The sequence below is a fragment of the Arachis ipaensis genome, chromosome B05 (assembly GCF_000816755.2).
Source record: "Arachis ipaensis cultivar K30076 chromosome B05, Araip1.1, whole genome shotgun sequence".
Classification (NCBI taxonomy): Eukaryota; Viridiplantae; Streptophyta; class Magnoliopsida; order Fabales; family Fabaceae; genus Arachis; species Arachis ipaensis.
Genome location: NC_029789.2, coordinates 141,249,306 through 141,267,582, shown reverse-complemented (window position 1 = coordinate 141,267,582; position 18,277 = coordinate 141,249,306). Strand labels below are relative to the sequence as shown.

The window sequence follows — 18,277 nt, the reverse complement described above, 5'->3', positions numbered from 1 at the left end:
AACCCACAACCGAACCAAGATCCAGATATGGATCCGATCCTGATTGAACCGGGTTCAGAGATTCAGTAGTCCAGAGACAGTGACACTGGTTTTCCGTCTTCAAAATCGCGTGGGTTTCTCAGAGATACGATACGCGAAAATGGAAATTGGCGGATTCAGCGTCAAGCGTCAATGGCAGCTCCAACTCGCTCTCTCTGCTCTTCTCGTAACCATCTCTATTCTCAACTCACCGATTTTATGTTACTTGCTTCTTTTTTTTATTTTTTTGATTTCGGTTCATGTGATTGAAAAGGAAATCAAAATTGAAGTGATTATTATTATTATTTTCGAATACTTGAGCAAAAATATCGACACGGAATCTTAGAGATGTTCACGGTTAAGTATGATCATTTCAATTTAACTGTTGACTGAGCTGAGCTAATTGTGCGGCATTCTTAATGTGTGTGTTCATTGTTGAATTAACGTTCTTGATGATGAATTTTAACTAATGAATAATGATAAATTTCCGTTTTTTTTATTTATTTATTGATATTGATTATTATCCATTTATCTAGCATTGGTGCTTACATTCAGCTTTATTTGTAGTACCCTTGATCCTTCTGCATCATGATGATGATGATTATTATTATTATTGATTTATTATTTTTGGTGATTTCATCACATATGATGATTATTGTTTTATTCTTCATTCACATTTCTAGTGCATGTGCTTATATTCACCAATCACCGTCCCTTTTCATGTGTTCGTGATTTTTGTTAGACATTCACCACCTTTATGTTTGCTGTGGCTTGCTATTTTTTTTCGCTTTTCATTTTCTTTCTTTTTTTTGGTATTTTTCAGTTCTTAGCAGTTAGTTCACCTGGATTTTCATATGAAACTCGGAAAAGTGGCAGATCATCTGTGTTCTCACTATTTAACCTCAAAGAAAAGAGCCGATTTTGGAGTGAGAATGTTATACATAGTGGTATGTCTTGATATGTTATTTGAATGACTGCGTCAATATTCATTCTCTGTGGTTTTGGTTTCTTTTGATTGTCTAAATATGTTGGTTCTTCAGATTTTGACGATTTGACGTCTTCAAGCCCTGACAAAGCAAGCGCATTGAACTACACGATTGCTGGTACATGTTTCATGACTCTTAAAACTAGCTTTGTATCTTTGATATTGTGCTTTTCTATTTTTCCTTTTTTTCCTCTGGGTTAACTGACCTTGGTATACTTTTAAAATATTTCTTGTATCTTGTAAATATTTGTTATATCCTAAACAAGTTTGCGGTATGCTCCTTGTTGAATTCTTTCTACATTACTATCTGGATTTGGAGAATTCTGTTATCTGTCCTCCATGTTTGTTGTAATTTCCTTCTCTTCTTATGAGTAATTTTCTTCTTTCATATAAAAAGGCACCTAAAATAGTAATCATAATTATTAGTATTGTTTTCAATTTTTGTTGCATTTCAGGTAATATTGCAAACTATCTAAAGCTTCAGGAAGTTGATGCCATCCACCTTCCGGTTCCTGTGAATTTTATATTTATAGGATTTGAAGGGAAGGGACACCAAGGTACATACTTGGAAGACTGATGAATCATTTGTACTGTTATGTCAATTTATTGGTATTGTGGATTTTGGAGAGTTTTTCTTTTTATGTCCTACAGAATTCAAGCTTCTCCCAGAAGAAATTGAGCGCTGGTTTACAAAAATTGATCACATCTTTGAACATACACGGATTCGACATGAAGAAGTGCTGACCCCATTTTACAAAACCAGTATAAATAAAATGCAATTGCACCACCTTCCTCTTGTCAGTCACATAAATTACAAGTAATGCTTTCTATCTAAACCTCTAATTGAAAAAAAATAAAACATTTCATTTTGCTTCCAATCTGTCTCTTCTTAAATATAAAAATGATTTATGTTATTCTTTTCCATTGATAAATTTGCTAGACTACTATGGCAGCATTTGATCAATATAACCAATCCCACCTAATGGAACAATGCTTAGTTTTTGTTGTAGTATGTTCATCTAAAGTGTACGCCTTAACATAAACTTTTATGGCTAAATTTAATTTCTTAGTATCTAGAGGTGTTTATCTCTTTTTGTAATCACTGTGGTATTGCCTGGTCACATAGTCTTCCTCATCTAGGTGGGAGAAGGCTTTGGTTGTCTCCTTTCTATGTATAGAGGAGTTTGTGGGAAATAGATTGATTTGGTTGTCTTCCTCATTCTGTAGCGTATCTTTGATTTGTATATATCTTTTTAACAATTGAGTTGATAAGCAGAGTGAAGAGAATTAATAGAAGGAGGACAAAGTGTTATTCTAAATGAACTCTAACTAAGTGAGGTTACTGACTCAAGTTTTTTACCAGCCCTTTGCAAATCCATAAGAGAAACTCTATTAAAGTGACTTTTTCCTTTGGCTTTTTCTTTGGGTGTTGAACCTATATAATGTTGCTCGTGCAAAGTAGATCTGATATTGTGAGTTTCCTTGTAGTGAGAAAATGTGTACTATTTCTTGCTTTTGATGGTGGACATTTTGGTGCAGCTTTTCTGTCCATGCTATTGAAATGGGAGAGAAGGTCACTTCTATATTGGAGCGTGCCATAAACGTTTTCGGTCGCAAAGTTGATCCAGCTGGCAGTGGGTAAATTATGTTTAATATTTTATTTGTTTAGATAAGAACTTATAAGTCCTCTTTGAACATTTATGCTTATCACTACAAGCTCTCTTTCCTTTTTGATTAATGAATCCTTTCATATTTTCCATTCTCCAGCATCATTTCTCGTTTCTTGATGACATATGGTGTTGAAGTTTATTAACCCTATTAGTTTTATTATGGGTTGCGCATCCTAGATTGCACTACTTTCACTTCATTGTTGGTGCAGTGATCGATACTGATTTCTAAAATTCTAGAAGTATACGAGAGACTAGAGTGAAGGAAGAGAGAGAGGTAGCTCAAAGATGGGAGGATGCTGGCTCCCAATGCTTGAATGGAGATGGAGTGCGTGCAATTGCTGCTTGGAGTTAAGTATTGCGAATAAAACGGGGAAGGAGGTTGAAGTGCTAGTGGGAAATGAGAACAAAAAATTCATTTATGTCTAAAAGAAAGTTGAATAAAAAAAAAACTTAATCTAGGACCTTGACTCTAATCAAAATGCATAGTTTGGGATCAGAAAAGAAGAAAAAATTAGCATAGGGTAATTATGGGGTTAAAAAAAATTGATTTCTAAATGTATACAAAGATTGTTAATTGAAAAAATTCGGAGCAACATAAGAAAGAGGAATACGTGTGTGTGATTCATTCAAAGATTTTTAATACTTCGTTAGCAAATCATAACATACCCACCGACACCTTGCCTCATGTTTGTTTTCTAATGTTCAATGTCATTCTTGTAATCCCTCACATACCAAACCTCTCAAGATCCAAGTAACTATCTATCAAACAACTTGGTATATCTTGCACTCAAGCAAAGTCCAAATACTGCACTTCATCAAGTGGGCAAGCAAGATGACCAGCCAATCGTGAGAAACATAAGAAAGTGACTTCTACTGCACTAGCTCATAGTTTTTACGGGAAAATCTTAACCTAGTTGGAAATGAGATTTTAAATGAATATATGATTCATGAAAAGGATCTCCTAAACTTGCAAATAGGTCTTCAATTCCAACAGTTTCTTTGTTTCTTCTCTTTATGCTTGACAACACAATGTGACTTCTTTTGTTTTGTTTTTATACATGGCTTGGTTTCTTATTCTTTCAAATCCTCTTTTGCAGGGATAATGGTGGTGTTTTGCAAGTAGATTTAGACATGATAGATGGCCTTTTTGCTAGCCTTGTTGAATACCTTCAACTTGAAAATGCATATAATATTTTCATTCTGAATCCTAAGCGTGATGGGAAGACACCCAAATATGGGTATAGGTAATGAACTGATGGTACTTGTCAAATGTTGTTATTCACTATATATCTATCTTGTAGTATGGATATAATTCTAAGTTTTAAATGGATTACTTATACAAGATATTTAGCATGTGAGGATATGGTCGATGCAGTATGCTCTGGCCAATGGAAGTTAATTTCATTTGCATTCTTCATTCCATTTTTTTGTTGCTAAATGCATTGTGTTTGCTCCAGAATTGTTTCTCCCTTGTACAAGAAGAGTCCGTGCTGTTAGATTTGTTCAATGTACATTAATAATTGTTCGTCATTTTAGGCCTTTGTTTTGGGTTGTGGATGCGCATGTTTATATTATCTGACTAGCTTGATTTTTGTTCATTTACAAAATATTTCAGGAGAGGTTTATCACAGCCCGAAATAAACTTGCTACAAGAGGTATATGGAACTTACTTTCTTTTCTCCGTAGAACTAACTTCCTGGATGTAATGTTATTGCTCCTTTTGAAAAATGGATCCATATTATGATTGGCATTCCTTTGCAGTGTTTCTGGAAAATTTTCTTGCAAAAGTTGTGATTGACAATGATTTCCGTTTGTTCTAATTATGTTGTTAGAGCCAGCACTAATAGCTTCCATATCATGCAGAATAAGAGTTTGCAAACGAAAATCCTTCAGTCAGAAGGCATTCCCGAGAATATTCTTGGTATGAAATTTCTCCAACCTGAAGCTTTTCAAACACAACCCTAAAAATCATCATCAACATTGTTACATATTTCTACATCTTTTCCTAAAGGAAACTATCTTAATGAATGCAATGCTTCTTAACATTTTAACTCTTTATTCTCTGGACCCCTCATTCAGTAGAGAAATTGTTTTGCAGCTCTTAGTAAGATTCAGCGACCATTATACGCAAAGCACCCAATGACGAAATTTGCATGGACAAGAACTGAGGACACTGATATTGTTAGTATTTCTCTCCTCTTTATGGCATCAGTGCTTATGTTGTGTCTTAGATGCATTAATATCTACGGTGATGCATAGAATTCATCAGTGTTGCTCTGCACCATAAGTGCTCTGCCAATCTTTACATGATTCAATGAGCTTGTGAAAAAGGTAGATTTTACTAGGAAGAGAATAGAAATGGAGAGAAGGTTACAATTACAAATGATGATAAGGCATCCTCAAAAAGAAAGAAAATGTTAACAAACTAAATGATGCCAATTGAATACTATTAAACTGGCTGAGTGGAGCTCCACATTGTATGTCAGAGCAAATTGATGCACCATAGAACTAGTTGATACTGCTGACTTACCTACACAGTGATTTACCTAGTTTATTGGACTATCTTGCCACAGAATTCCCAATATTATGCTGGGGAACTTTCATTTTTTCTTGTAAAGTAGCTTGCAAGTGGTTGGGTGGGTACCCAAAATCTTAAGCAGAACCTATTGCACTATTTTTAAGCCAAATATTTGGGAAGACCCATATACTTTCTACGAATATGAGACTACTCGATTTACTGCAGGTTTTGCCATTTGTCTGGGGGAATCATGCCCTGGATAAAGGAAAGAGGCATGCTTGATTATCAACCTAGTAATACTCCACTGTATCCCCTCTTTTCTCTATAATGGTGTATCTCTATTCCAAAAAGATGTGTTTGTAGAAACCAAAAGAAGACTTGCTTTTCAATCATAGTTGTTTGCTCTCCTTTGTTTCTGGTTTGGTGCCTTTTCTTGATTTCATGGAAGAGGTAGTGTTCATTTTTGTTGGTTTGTTGTTTTGTGACAACCTAATGCAGGCAGAATGGTATAATATTTGGTTGGATGTGCTAAATAATGTTGGAAGCTTGTATCAAGGGAGAGATGCAGCTGGTATCATTGAAGTCAAAACATTACAGGTATCTGCTCATTGGATATGTTTCCAAACAAAATATTTAAGGAATCTAGAGTTAATTACAGATTTTCCCCTCTCTTCTACACGTTTCTTACCTGAACATTTTTTATATCGTTTTTTTTTTGTTCAAGTTTCTAAAAGGGAAGGATCAAGACCAGAAGATCCGTTATGAAAGAGTATTAAAATCTGGGGACTTTAGTGGCCTTCAAGCAGAATGTCTCACAGACACTTGGATTGGAAAGGACAGGTGCAAGTTCTGTCACATCACACCATTCTAAGTTTTCTTTCTTTCTTTCTTTCTGTTTACAGTATTCATGTTTGTATCAGATGGGCATTTATTGACTTAAGTGCAGGTCCCTTTTCATGGGGACCTGCTGTTGGTGGAGAAGGTGTGCGTACAGAAGCAAGTTTACCAAATGTGGACAAGACAATTGGTGCAACTTCAGGTATTAAATTTATGAGAAAAGAGAATGTATAAAAGACGATGAGAAATCCTTGGAGATACAAAAGATATGGTTAACACCTAGCTAAGTTGTATCTTGTTTATTTGATTCATCTTGCATGGTTATCATGCCTTTAATAATGTATTACTGTTTTGACAGTTTTCTCTTTGCTGATTGCAGAAATTTCAGAAGCAGAAGCTGAAGACCGGTTGCAAGATGCTATTCAGGAAAAATTTGCTGTATTTGGTGATGTATGTGCATATATTGGCTGACAACAGTTTGCATATTCCATTTTGTGCTTCTAAGAACAGGTTTTCAGTAAGTTGTTGCAATACCAGATTGTAATCATTTAGCAGATCAGAATCCTTCCTCATGAACCCTAACTATTAAGGGGGAAAAAGTATAGCACTATGTAGTTGTTGTGGGAGCTGTTGCTTTCTTTGTTTGGCAATTAAGAGGGCTCGATGAAATACAATTTTGTGGCTCAATAAATAATTGATATATGCTAAAAAAATTGTTAACATAATGTGTAAACAGTTTTACTATAGACATAATACATGATAGGGCTCACTGGCACCATTGGATCCATGTAGCCGATCCCATATAGTGGATATAGGCTTTATTGTTTTTTTGTTTGTAAAGTTTAGTCATACCGATATTTATTGAAGTTTACAGGGATCTTTTGCAGTGTTTGGAATTTAATTAGGAAGTGGAGAGGAATGTGCCTGAATACTTGTTTAAGAAAAGTCCCTTCTTACGCTACTCATTTTTCTTGTTGGAGTTTCAAAGTGGGTCATTGTTGTTTTCAATGCTGCAGAAAGAGCACCAGGCCATTGATATTCTTCTAGCTGAGATTGATATATATGAGCTTTTCGCATTTAAACATTGCAAAGGAAGGAAAGTTAAACTTGCTCTTTGCGAAGGTAACCTCATTATTTAGTATGTTCTGTCTTGGTAGCTTTTGGACCTTGTTTTCTGGATTCAGCTCAATTTGTTTAATGCCTTTTCTCCCTCACTTTTATTTACTTTTTTGGTACAATGCCCTGTTTTATTTCTGTTAAAAAAATGTTTTCATGCCAGTTGAAACTTGTTTTTCCAATAGGTTAGCTAACCTATCAGCATAGCATTATTTCGCATTGGCATTTGAGCTAAAACATGTGTAATGCTGGATGAGGGTTCAAAATTGGCGTGGGACATGGACTAATCTTGAAACATATAGGACACAGCATAGATAGACTACATTTTATGTAAAAAAAATAAATAAAATAATGAAATGCAAATTTTTATTGAAATTTAAAATATAAATACAAATCCAAACATGAGCACATATGTTTTAAATATAACAATCACTACCTGATAACTCCTAGTATAAATTTTAAGGAACAAAAGAAAAGAAATGAAATGGGACTTTAATATTTCACAATTATATCAGTATATTCCACCTACATTAATGTAATAACTCAAAGAATAATAGTAAAGATCTGTAATATAGATTAGGATCATTGTATAGATGCCTGAGGACTATCCAACATGACACATGACTGGTGCCATTATGTCCATCATGTGGAAGTTTCTGTGCTTCCTGCCATATGGGATTTTCTTATCAAGTCTTTCCTTGATTTTTGCGAAGTACATTTTTGTTCTCTTTATTTCTTTTTGTTTTAACTATCAAATCCTGCACATTTGCATCTCAGTGCTTAAAAAAATTCCATATCCACAGGAATTTTATTGCAGTTTTAGTTTTAAAAAATATATATATTTTAAAATATTGAGGTATGGCCATTTCAGAACTAGATGAGAGAATGCGGGATTTGAGAAATGAGCTACAGTCATTTGAAGGTGAAGAATATGATGAAAATCATAAGCAAAAGGCCATGGAAGCATTAAAGAGGATGGAGAGCTGGAATTTATTTAGTGACACACAGGAGGTAAGCCAAATGTGTTAATTTACTGGATTCTTCTAATTAATTTTAAGCCTGCCATATTAGTTGGTAGTTTGAAAGTCTGGTTATACCACAATTTTTAGCTTTATTGTTGGTGTTGCCCCTGTGCAGGAGTTCCACAATTACACTGTTGCACGTGATACTTTCCTTGCACATCTTGGTGCGACACTCTGGGGGTCTATGAGACATATCATATCACCTTCTATTGCAGATGGTGCCTTCCATTATTATGAGAAGATATCCTTTCAATTATTTTTCATAACACAGGAGGTAAGATGCCTGGCTAATCATTTGAGTAGGTTTGCAAATAATAAAATATTTATGTTTGCATTGCAATTATATTTGCAGAAAGTTAGACACATTAAATATCTCCCTGTGGATTTGAAGTCTATAATGGAGGGATTTTCCTCATTGCTGGTTCCATCTCAGAAACCAATTTTCAGTCAGCAAATGTATGATACATGTTTAATTCCCTGTTGTTTGACTTCTGGTTTTTCTTCTTTCTTACTTTTCTACTGACATAGCTAAGGTTATCAGGTTAGCATTATCAGATGACCCTGCTTTAGCAATGGCCTTCTCAGTAGCACGACGAGCAGCTGCGGTCCCTCTATTGCTTGTCAATGGAACCTATCGAAAGACAGTTCGAACCTATCTTGATTCTGCCATTCTTCAGTATCAGTTACAAAGGCTGAATGAACATGGTTCTCTTAAAGGTACATCTTATGTCCTCAAATTCTCATTTGTTTTAGACTTCGGTTTATAGGTACGTGGAAAAAGAATAGGTTTTGCAATCATTTCGAATTTGAAAGAAAACCATAAGCAAAATTATTTATCCGATTGCCTGTTATATATTATAGTCTGACAGAAAATGATAGAGTATTTAAATTTGTTATTTTTATGGTTACCTTGAGCAAGCCAATAAGGTGATAAGCATTGACATAGGTTTCGACATTTAGCCTGTGTAGGAACTGCCTTTGGTCATTAGACATAGTTTGTTACATGAGATCTTTTAGATCCCTGCATTTTAAAATCGATTCGAGAATTAAAAAATGTTGTCTCTCTTTTGTTGCTTGATATTCTGGGAAGTCAGTAAGATAATAAATTAGGATGATGCAGGTGGGCATGCACATTCCAGGTCCACACTGGAGGTCCCAGTCTTTTGGTTCATTTACAATGAACCGCTATTACTGGACAAGCATTTTCAGGCAACATCACTTTCTGACATGATTATCGTCGTCCAATCAGAACAGTCTTCCTGGGAAAGCCATCTACATTGTAATGGGCACTCACTTCTACTTAATTTAAGGTAAGATTCAGAAACATTCCCCGTTCTTTTCAAAGTGGCTTATGTGCCAGGCCTTTAAAGCAGTTATAAACTTATTATCAAATTAGCTCTAGGGGACATTGTATTGATGATGGATCTAAAGAACTCAGGATGTTGGTGGATGTTAATTATCTCCATCATAGGCTTCAAATTTTCAATTTTAAGGGGAAGGGAAAGAAGTGAACTTCTCGGTAAAATTTTATTTGTCTAAAGTCATACAATGTTACAATATTATTCAAATATCACTTGGCTGATGATGGGCATCAACAATTTTGAACCCTATTTTCAATAATTCTGATAAGATTCTTTTTTATTGAACCAAAGCCTTTATCAAATAATTATGTATTTCTTATTATTTAATTGTTTATCTCGAATAAAGAGAGCCTGTAAAAGCTGCTGTGGCTGCTACTGCTGAGCACCTTGCGGGATTGCTTCCCCTCCATCTTGTTTATAGTCAGACCCACGAGAGTGCAACTGAGGTACAATTTTTATGTCTAACCTCTTTCTATATGTAGTGTTTTTAAGTCAAGCAATCCAGATACCTGCCATTTGTTTAGGGATTTCAATTCTTGTGCAGAAACTGTAGGTAGCCATACATGTCTACTTTTGGTCATACATTAGCCTTTTAAAATGACAAAAAGAAAATGACATTCACATATGAAATGGATGCGTAGTAAGCTGGCCAACTTTTTCAGTTTTTTTCGAACCATATGCTTAATGCCTTAGTTGACTACGTATATTTTTATTTTTAGAGACTTTGCATTCTGTGTTTCCCTGTCCAGGTTCCTAGAATAGTTAATGTGCTAAATGTACTGCATTATCTGGCCTAATTGAATTACTGTGTCTTAAGATTTATTTCTGAATATGACAGGACTGGATATGGTCAGTAGGATGCAACCCTTTCTCCATTACATCACAAGGATGGCACATTTCACAGTTCCAGTCTGATTCAATTGCTCGGAGTTATATCATCACAACTCTTGAAGAATCAATACAACTAGTTAATTCAGCTATTCACCTTCTAATGGTGGAGCGTACTAGTATCCTTTCTGTTGAGTAGGGTGGCTGTTAATGACACAAATTTCATTTTCGTGAAGACATTTATGACTTAATTCTTGGAATGTGCCCCATCCACTATTTCTATCATATCTTTCCTCTCTAAATAGTTATTCTTTTTGTCAATAACATACAAAAACCAGATATTTATCAGGCATAACAGAGTTATATAAGCTTGTCTGAAAATAGTTGTTTTAAGGGGCAATTTTTCAGCCTTGAGTTATGTTTTTTCTGCAATATGCCACTGATTAATGTACAATTTTTCTTGGTCCATCCACCCGAAAGTTTAAGCTCATGTGATGATTGGTTCTTTAGCAGACATGATATGAAAGCATTCTGTGACCAAATGATTGTGGCACTAATCTCCGGCCTTCTAAGGTGATTGTTGGATAAGACTCTGTAGACCACTCATTCATCTGAGAGTGTATTACCTTCTCTGGTTGAGTAATATTTTTCTTTGCATTAAAGCATAATGGGTTATTCTTTCAGATTGATTTCTTTATTATCAGATAGTATTTGTGGGTGCTTAAGATTAATGAATAAGGTGTTTGTTATTGAGTAAAATAATGGGAATCCAATCCTGTAGGTTTTTTATCTTATGAATATTGTACTGCTTTTGTTTTTGTTGTGATATGAGATGAATAATCTGTTCATGGATACTTAACCAAATACAGCCAAAAAAACTTTCACATTTTTCCAGTCCCAGGAGCATGAGCTTGTAAATAAGTACAACTATATTGTTAGTCTTTGGAAAAGGGTGAGTACTAGTAATTTGTAGCTTCTATCAAATTTATAATAATCTTATGCTTAAACAGTTGATGCCGTTAAATGGGTTATATTGTGTCTTTTCAGTTATCGACTGTAACTGGGGAATTGCGTTATGGTGATGCGTTGAGGCTGCTAATCACCTTGGAGGATGCATCCAAAAGGTTAGGAACCTAAACCATTCTGCAACATGCATTTTTATAATTCAATGAAGTTATTGGTTCCTTTGTGGTTCTTGGTTAATTTTAATGGGATGTATTTGACCGTTGTAGATCAGTAGTCCCTATTACATTGGTGTCCCTTTTTTTTCTTCTCTATATTATCATTCATATATAGTAGCACAGAAGTTTATTCCCAGCGTGTAGAGGAGTGGAAGCAAAACTGTATTCTATTTTGTTCTTCATTGAATGAGCTTGCCCATTTGTGTTCCCATGTCGGCCTCTTCAATGAAGAGACTGCACTCTTATTATTTTTCTGTCTCTATCAAAGGCAATTTAAATTTCAATTTTCCTGTATATCTGGTTCATTTTGTCTTAACAATATCCCTCAGGTTTGTTGAACAAGTTGATGCAACTCTTGCTCTTCTCCATCCAATTAACTGCACAAAAGAGAGAAAAGTACACATGGTCTTCGATATGACGACAATCCCTGCGTTCTTGATCGTTCTAGGGTGCCTTTATATGGTATTGAGGCCAAGGCGACCAAAACCAAAGATTAATTAAGGTTTCAAGATACTATAATGAATTTTGATTATAGCAGGTTACTAACAAGAGTACAAGGCTTTGTGGAAAGATATATCTTTGGACCGGAAAGGATTTTTTTTTACTATGTCTTTTTGATAGAAGTACATAATCTTTTCTATTTGGGGTTACATAGACGTACATAATTTTGTAGTTTGATTGTAAAATTTTCTGCTATGAGAATGATGCCGCAGCAATTTGTAAGTTTATTTAAACTTTAGTTTAGCTAGCACTTTGATGCAGTACTTTTTTTTTCCTGTCTTAATGTTAAGCTCTATAAAACTCTAATTTATTAGTTTCTTTCAGCACATTATTCTCACCTATCTTATGTTAATATAAGGGGAAAACTTGAAAAAAAGTGGGGTCGTCATAAGATTGGTGGTTTTTTTTCCTTTTTGGTCATTATACTTTGTTTTAAGAATAGTTGTCTAATGATCTTTTTGCTGAAGGAAAATGCTGTTTTATTATGCAATGTTTGGTTTGAAGCACATGCAATGTAATGTGGTTATGTGCTAAGCTGCTAGGCATATGCAAGTTTCAATCATAGTTTTAGTTATTCCAAGGTGTCAAAGTGCAGTGAATCGTTTTGACTTTTGAATTTCCTAATCACGTATTGGGAAAAACGATGATGGTGTTGAGCAAAGATTAATCAAAATATTATGCAAGCAAAGAACTATTCAGAATCAAATAGTCTACAAGATCGATGAAGCTTTAGTCATCCTTACTACGGTTAAGAGAGCATCTGTTTTTTTCAGAAATGGATCCTCCCTATTTTTTTTAACGAATAAATGATCATTTGTACCTATGATAGATGAAAACGCTGATATTTGTACCTATGATATCTTGAAACTAAAGTTATACCCATAATAGATGCCTTTCGTGTGACAAAAATGTCCTGACTTGGATCTGAGCTTGGTTCGTGGGAATCCGATCCTAGGTGACACTCCCTCCCTTATCTTTAACCTCTCTCTCTTTCACTCTCACACACACACTCTCTCTCTCTTCACTCTCCAATATCCACTCTGACCCCTTCTTCCTAAACACTCCGCTCCCTCTCGGAGGCGACATTGCCGTCACAGGCGTGACGGCGCTTCCTCGACGGGGATCTGTTGTTGTTGTTGTTCCCTCCCTGATGCTTCTTTTGCTAGTTACTTCTCTCTTCTCCGTAACTGTGGTAGCGGTGGAGAAGCTTCCGCTGATGCTGCATAGTTCTTCTGAAAGCTGAGACACTACCTCTGAGACTTCACCTTCTTTTTTGTTGATGATAATGGGGTTTGGAATGGGATGTGGGTTCTTTGATTCGATTTTGTCATCAGGGTTTTGAAGAGGAGGCAGAAGGGTGTCCGATTCTGGCTTCAAAATTAGAACTTGATTTCGTTTGGCAATGGGTGTTTCTGATATGACCTCTTTCACAAACTCTTCCTCCAACACTGGTGGTGGTTGCAGCTGTGGTATTTGTTGGTTAAGGTTTGAGTTGGGGAGAGAGGGTGTAAGGTATTGTTGGGGGGTTTGATTATTTTGGTGATATGGATTTTGATTTTGGGTCTGGGATTTGCTGATCTACTGTTAAATTCAACCTTTTTCTTGTTCCAATTATCAGAATTTGCGCCGCCGCTAGAATTCCTAAACCCACCGTTCCGCCTCGGCTCGTCAGAAACCCTAGAGGAACCCCACCTCGAATTGGAGGAATCATCACCACCATCGGAGCTTCTGTTGGCGCGGTCACCGCCGTAGTTCCTGAAGCCGCCGCCAAGACGGTTGCTGTCACGGTCGAGCTCCTCGGCAATGCGCTGGCACGGAACGGTGGGGAGCACGATGGGATTTTAGTAGTCGGTTTTGGCGGCAGTGAACTCAGCAAGGGAAAAGGTCTGGCCTTTCTTCTTCTTGGGTACTGGGGAGTGGAGAGAGAGAGAGAGTGGGAGTGAGAGAGAGGAGGGTTGAAGATAAGGGAGGAAGTGCCACTTAGGATCGGATTCCTACAAACCAAGTTCAGATCTAAGTCAGGGCACTTTTGTCACACGAAGGGCATCTATCATAGATATAACTTTAGTTTCAGGCTATCATAGGTCTAAATGTTAGTGTTTTCATCTATCATGGATACAAATGATCATTTATTCTTTTTTTTAACACTTGAAAATATAAAGTGTAATTTTTCATCTTTAATTTTATAAGTGGGATCAAAAATAAATAAAAAAAAGAGAACAATAAAAGATGAAATTAAGCACTGGACACCATCTATTTTTATTTTTTTCATTAGATAGGATCTACTTCTATTTTTTTCTTGCATTTTTCCACTTTGTTTGTAGTACATAGATAGATAGATAGATAGATAGATTGATTGTCAACCACTGGATTTATAGAATTTAATTTTGTTAAAGAAACGTGAAAAACATAATTTAATTTTAAATTTTTAACATATAATTTAATAGCCAAATTTCACTTGCAACACCGACTTCATATGTTAATCACTTTTATGTTTTTACTTATAAGACTTTTGGTTTTTACGTTAATTAAGAATAGGTGGAGACTTACTTATTGTAATTATTTTCATGTGAAATTGATAGTTAACAAATATTAGATAAAAATTTAGTCAAATTTATTAAATTATTTAACGATTTTTACTGTCAACTTTACATAAAAATAACTATAAGTAAATTTCTACCTTTTGAATAATATATGCACCAAAACTGTGCAACTTGTTATTACACTGAACATAGAACACAACAAAGACAGATTTAACGTTGATAAGAAAAAAAATTGATGAATATGATAAAGTTTTTGTTTTCTACATTAGTAATGATAGCATTATAACTATAGTGATATTAATGCTAACCAACTTGGATTGGTTTAGCCGTTTAGTCGTTAGTTTATTAATATGCTCATATAAATATCAAGAATTCGAATCCTGTTTTGTGCATGTAGTAATTTATTGGCTATTGACAAACTCTTAAATAAAACTCAGATCCATGACAAATTAATTTTTGTGTTAGATTAGAGGATACCGTGAAAAACAAAAAATAGCGATATTAGTGATTGTCTTTTAAATTAATAAACGGTTTTTATTTTTTTCTATTCAATTAATTAATTAGATATATATGTGTTTTTTATTCCATAATATATATCAATAACTCGATAACAATGTTCATTACAAAATAGCCAAGAAGTAATAGTTCAAATGACATAGTCTCTCCATATTCAATTAAGAAATTGCGGGTTCGAGTCTCTATATATTCGGTAAAAAAAAAAATGTTCATTACAAAATAGTCACGTGCATGTGCATGACACGGTTATTACAGTTGTAGTTACTAGTTAGTTAAATTTTGACGAACCCTAAACGGCTAAACCCAAACAATAACATAAGAAGCTGCACGGTAATTCGGTGAATCCTGCTCCTTCTCCGACCTTGTGGAAACTTCCCGAACATCAAACTACCAATTTAATTAAATAATTAAAATTAAAATAATAAAAAATATATAAAAAACATGTTTTCGCGTGTTTCCCATGACGGAGGCTGTGGTGTCTTCTTCTTCGGAGAAGGAAGAACAAAAGGGAGCTTCTTACACTTATTGGGTTCGCAAGATTACCGAAGACGCTGCTCCTTTGCCTGTTCCTCACAAGCTTTCTCCTCAAGATCCCCAATCTCAACCTAATTCTGCAACCCTTGGTTCTGCTTGGAATCGCGTAATTTCACATCTCTTCTCCTCTTCGTTTTTTTGTTCTCTGATTTTCTCAAATTTGTTTCTTATTGGTCAATTAAATCTGAATGTGTACTCTTTTATTTTTGAATAAAGGCTGGAACTTGGGAAGAGAAAAGCCTCAACAATTGGGCAACTCCAAGAATTAAGGTATGTATATTGGGGATGTTTTAAATTTTCCAGGGTACTGGTATTTCTTAATAGATCTTGTTAATATTTAGTGATATGTCCCACCTTTTAAAAAAAGAAAAAAATGAAGTTAGTGAGTGTAGTATGTTAAATGTTATTGCTCATTAGCTAAGGATAGTAACCTAACTAGTAATCACTATCTAAGGGTACCTAAGGAATCTCATATTTTGGGTTATTTATTTACTCATTCTTAATTTGAAGTTGTGTTATTTTTTATGTTTTGGTTGCAGGAGTTGCTTGTTTCAGTGGGCTCCATTAAGTTATCCTCTGGCACAGCAAAAGTAGAAGAAGTTACCAAATGTATTGGGGATGTAAGTGTGTTATTATGTAATTTACTTCTATTCTATGGTGTTGTATTCTATTCATACTGACATATGCATGTTCAACTTTGGCTCAGTTGATGCCCACCTTAAAGTGGGTGACAAGTTTTGGACCAAGAAGTTTATGAAAAACTAAATCCTACTTCAAGTTTTCATTTTTCATCCCCCCAAGTCTTGCAAGGGTACCAAACTGGCTCCCTGGAGTTTCCATGTCTTGGATTTGTTACTATGGTTTTTCTTTTTATTGTCATAACATTGGAAGTAGGCTTATATTCACATTCACCTATTATTTGTTTTTTATGATGTTAATGATGTGCTTGGGTGATGGAGCCTAGAGAATCTGGATTATTTGTTCTGTTAGGTTGGAAGTTTGAAACAATAGGGAACTTAATTCTTTATGTCCAATACATTTATTGGTGAAGATACCCAATAGTCTTTCCAAAGTGGATTGCCTGTTACTCAAAAGACAATACACAAGAATGAATGCAGTGGTTGTGGGTGATTTAAACTGTGGAGTCTGTGAATGAGATTTTGACAAAATGAAAATTTCTCTTGTTAAGAACATTTTTGCCAGTTTTTGGTCTATTCCTTGATTTGTGCTCTTAGCCTCTTTTTTCTACTGAAGTTATATGCTGTATGCAAGTTTTTGGTCTATCTGTTGATTTAGTTCTTTGTGATTGTTCTTAGGCATTCTTGGTGATAGTTCGGAATAAAAAACGAGTTGGTTACACATATGAGTTGACTTTAAAGGTCAAAGGTAAGTCACTATCAATCATTTTTGGTTCAGGACTTCAATCTAACTGTTAATTTTTAGTGTGCATTTCAACTACTTGCCTTTTTTGAATCGCATACTGATTTGCAAAATTGAAACAGGGGAATTGAATTTGAGAGGAGAGAAGAAGTCGGTTGGAGGCCATATAGATGTCCCAGAATTCTCGTTTGGCGAGTTGGATGACTTGCAGGTACTTGTTATGTTAATATTTATTTGAACACTTTTGAAGCACTGATAAATTGAAAAAGGGCTTACTTCTATGTGTAGCTTTTAGATTTGTTTTTTGTATCCATCATTTATATTGTAATTTGTCCTTTTGCATTTGGTCACTGACTTGATGGTCTTCCTAGAATTAGTTATTCATTATGACATAGCAAGTTGGACAGCAACCCTTTCTCATGAGGTGCATTAGGAATTTCCCAATACATGACATGCCTAATTGTTTTTGCATGCCTTAAAACTTTGCCAACTAGTTCTGTCTTCCTGGGACTAGATTGAATAGTGTGGGATCCCAAACCAGAATTATTTCTGACGGTGTGTGTCTATTTGTAATGCTCTTCCATTTCTACTTTTCTGTCTACATTTCTCTTCATAAGGAAGTGCTCTCTCATTTTCTATATTCTCTGTTTTCCTTATTTAGCATTCCTATGTCACTTTTGAATTCTTCTTTCACAAGATTGTCCAAATGCGAGTAGAGGAAGATGATAAAATGAGCTTGCTCTAAATGAACCTACATGGCAAATTCTGTTTTTCCATAGAGCCTATTGTAGTTTCATCATCATATGATCTATATGGCTGACCCCCACCTTGAAGGATGAACTGATGAAGTGTAATTTTTGTTTTTTATATATTTGCAACAATCAATGCACGACCTTGCTGGAATGGTTAAACTTAAACAGTTGCTCTACCTTGAGCATTGAGTATGATGGGCAAATTGAAAGTGTTGGATTTTGCTGCCTGCAATGAGTTTTATGTTATTTTAATTATTTCTTCTCAGCTCATATTCTCTTCTTTCTAGATTTAGGCTATGCATTGTGCTGAACTGACTACTGTGGTTAATATCATTATCAATTTATCTAACCTGTCAAAAACCTATTATCCATCCACACCTTGAACCCAAATTCTGCAAGGACAGATTCCGGGTGTAAATTATCATTGACTGATCCTTAAGAACACATTATTTTGATTTTTTAACTCCTCAAGCTTCTTTTTTTACCAATATTAACCTGTAATCTTACCAAGAAGT

General features: G+C 35.0%; 2 protein-coding genes across 3 annotated transcripts in view; both read left to right on the top strand.

The window, feature by feature from the left end:
- On the top strand, positions 61–12,413 carry LOC107644518. Of its 2 annotated transcripts, XM_016348386.2 has the most exons (25): positions 61–205; positions 842–965; positions 1,059–1,121; positions 1,459–1,560; positions 1,655–1,820; positions 2,543–2,641; positions 3,771–3,917; positions 4,289–4,328; positions 4,537–4,594; positions 4,772–4,854; positions 5,690–5,788; positions 5,916–6,031; positions 6,112–6,230; positions 6,408–6,478; positions 7,045–7,150; positions 8,016–8,155; positions 8,282–8,440; positions 8,519–8,622; positions 8,708–8,883; positions 9,287–9,476; positions 9,874–9,973; positions 10,366–10,534; positions 11,225–11,307; positions 11,403–11,479; positions 11,866–12,413. In XM_016348386.2, the coding sequence occupies exons 1-25, from the start codon at positions 140–142 to the stop codon at positions 12,035–12,037; spliced, it is 2,829 nt and encodes a 942-aa protein (XP_016203872.1). In that variant the 5' UTR covers positions 61–139; the 3' UTR covers positions 12,038–12,413. The 2 variants fall into 2 exon arrangements, with proteins under 2 accessions (XP_016203872.1, XP_016203873.1); XM_016348387.2 differs by lacking the exons at positions 61–205; positions 842–965; positions 1,059–1,121; ... (1 more) ...; positions 1,655–1,820; positions 2,543–2,641 and adding an exon at positions 2,722–3,020.
- LOC107641348 overlaps positions 15,548–18,277 on the top strand; it is a 3,609-nt gene continuing 879 nt past the window's right edge. The window contains exons 1-5 of the mRNA XM_016344843.2: positions 15,548–15,736; positions 15,847–15,900; positions 16,170–16,250; positions 16,947–17,016; positions 17,133–17,221. Coding sequence (XP_016200329.1) covers positions 15,557–15,736; positions 15,847–15,900; positions 16,170–16,250; positions 16,947–17,016; positions 17,133–17,221 — 474 coding nt within the window. The 5' untranslated portion in view covers positions 15,548–15,556. The remainder of the gene's footprint in view (positions 15,737–15,846; positions 15,901–16,169; positions 16,251–16,946; positions 17,017–17,132; positions 17,222–18,277) is intronic.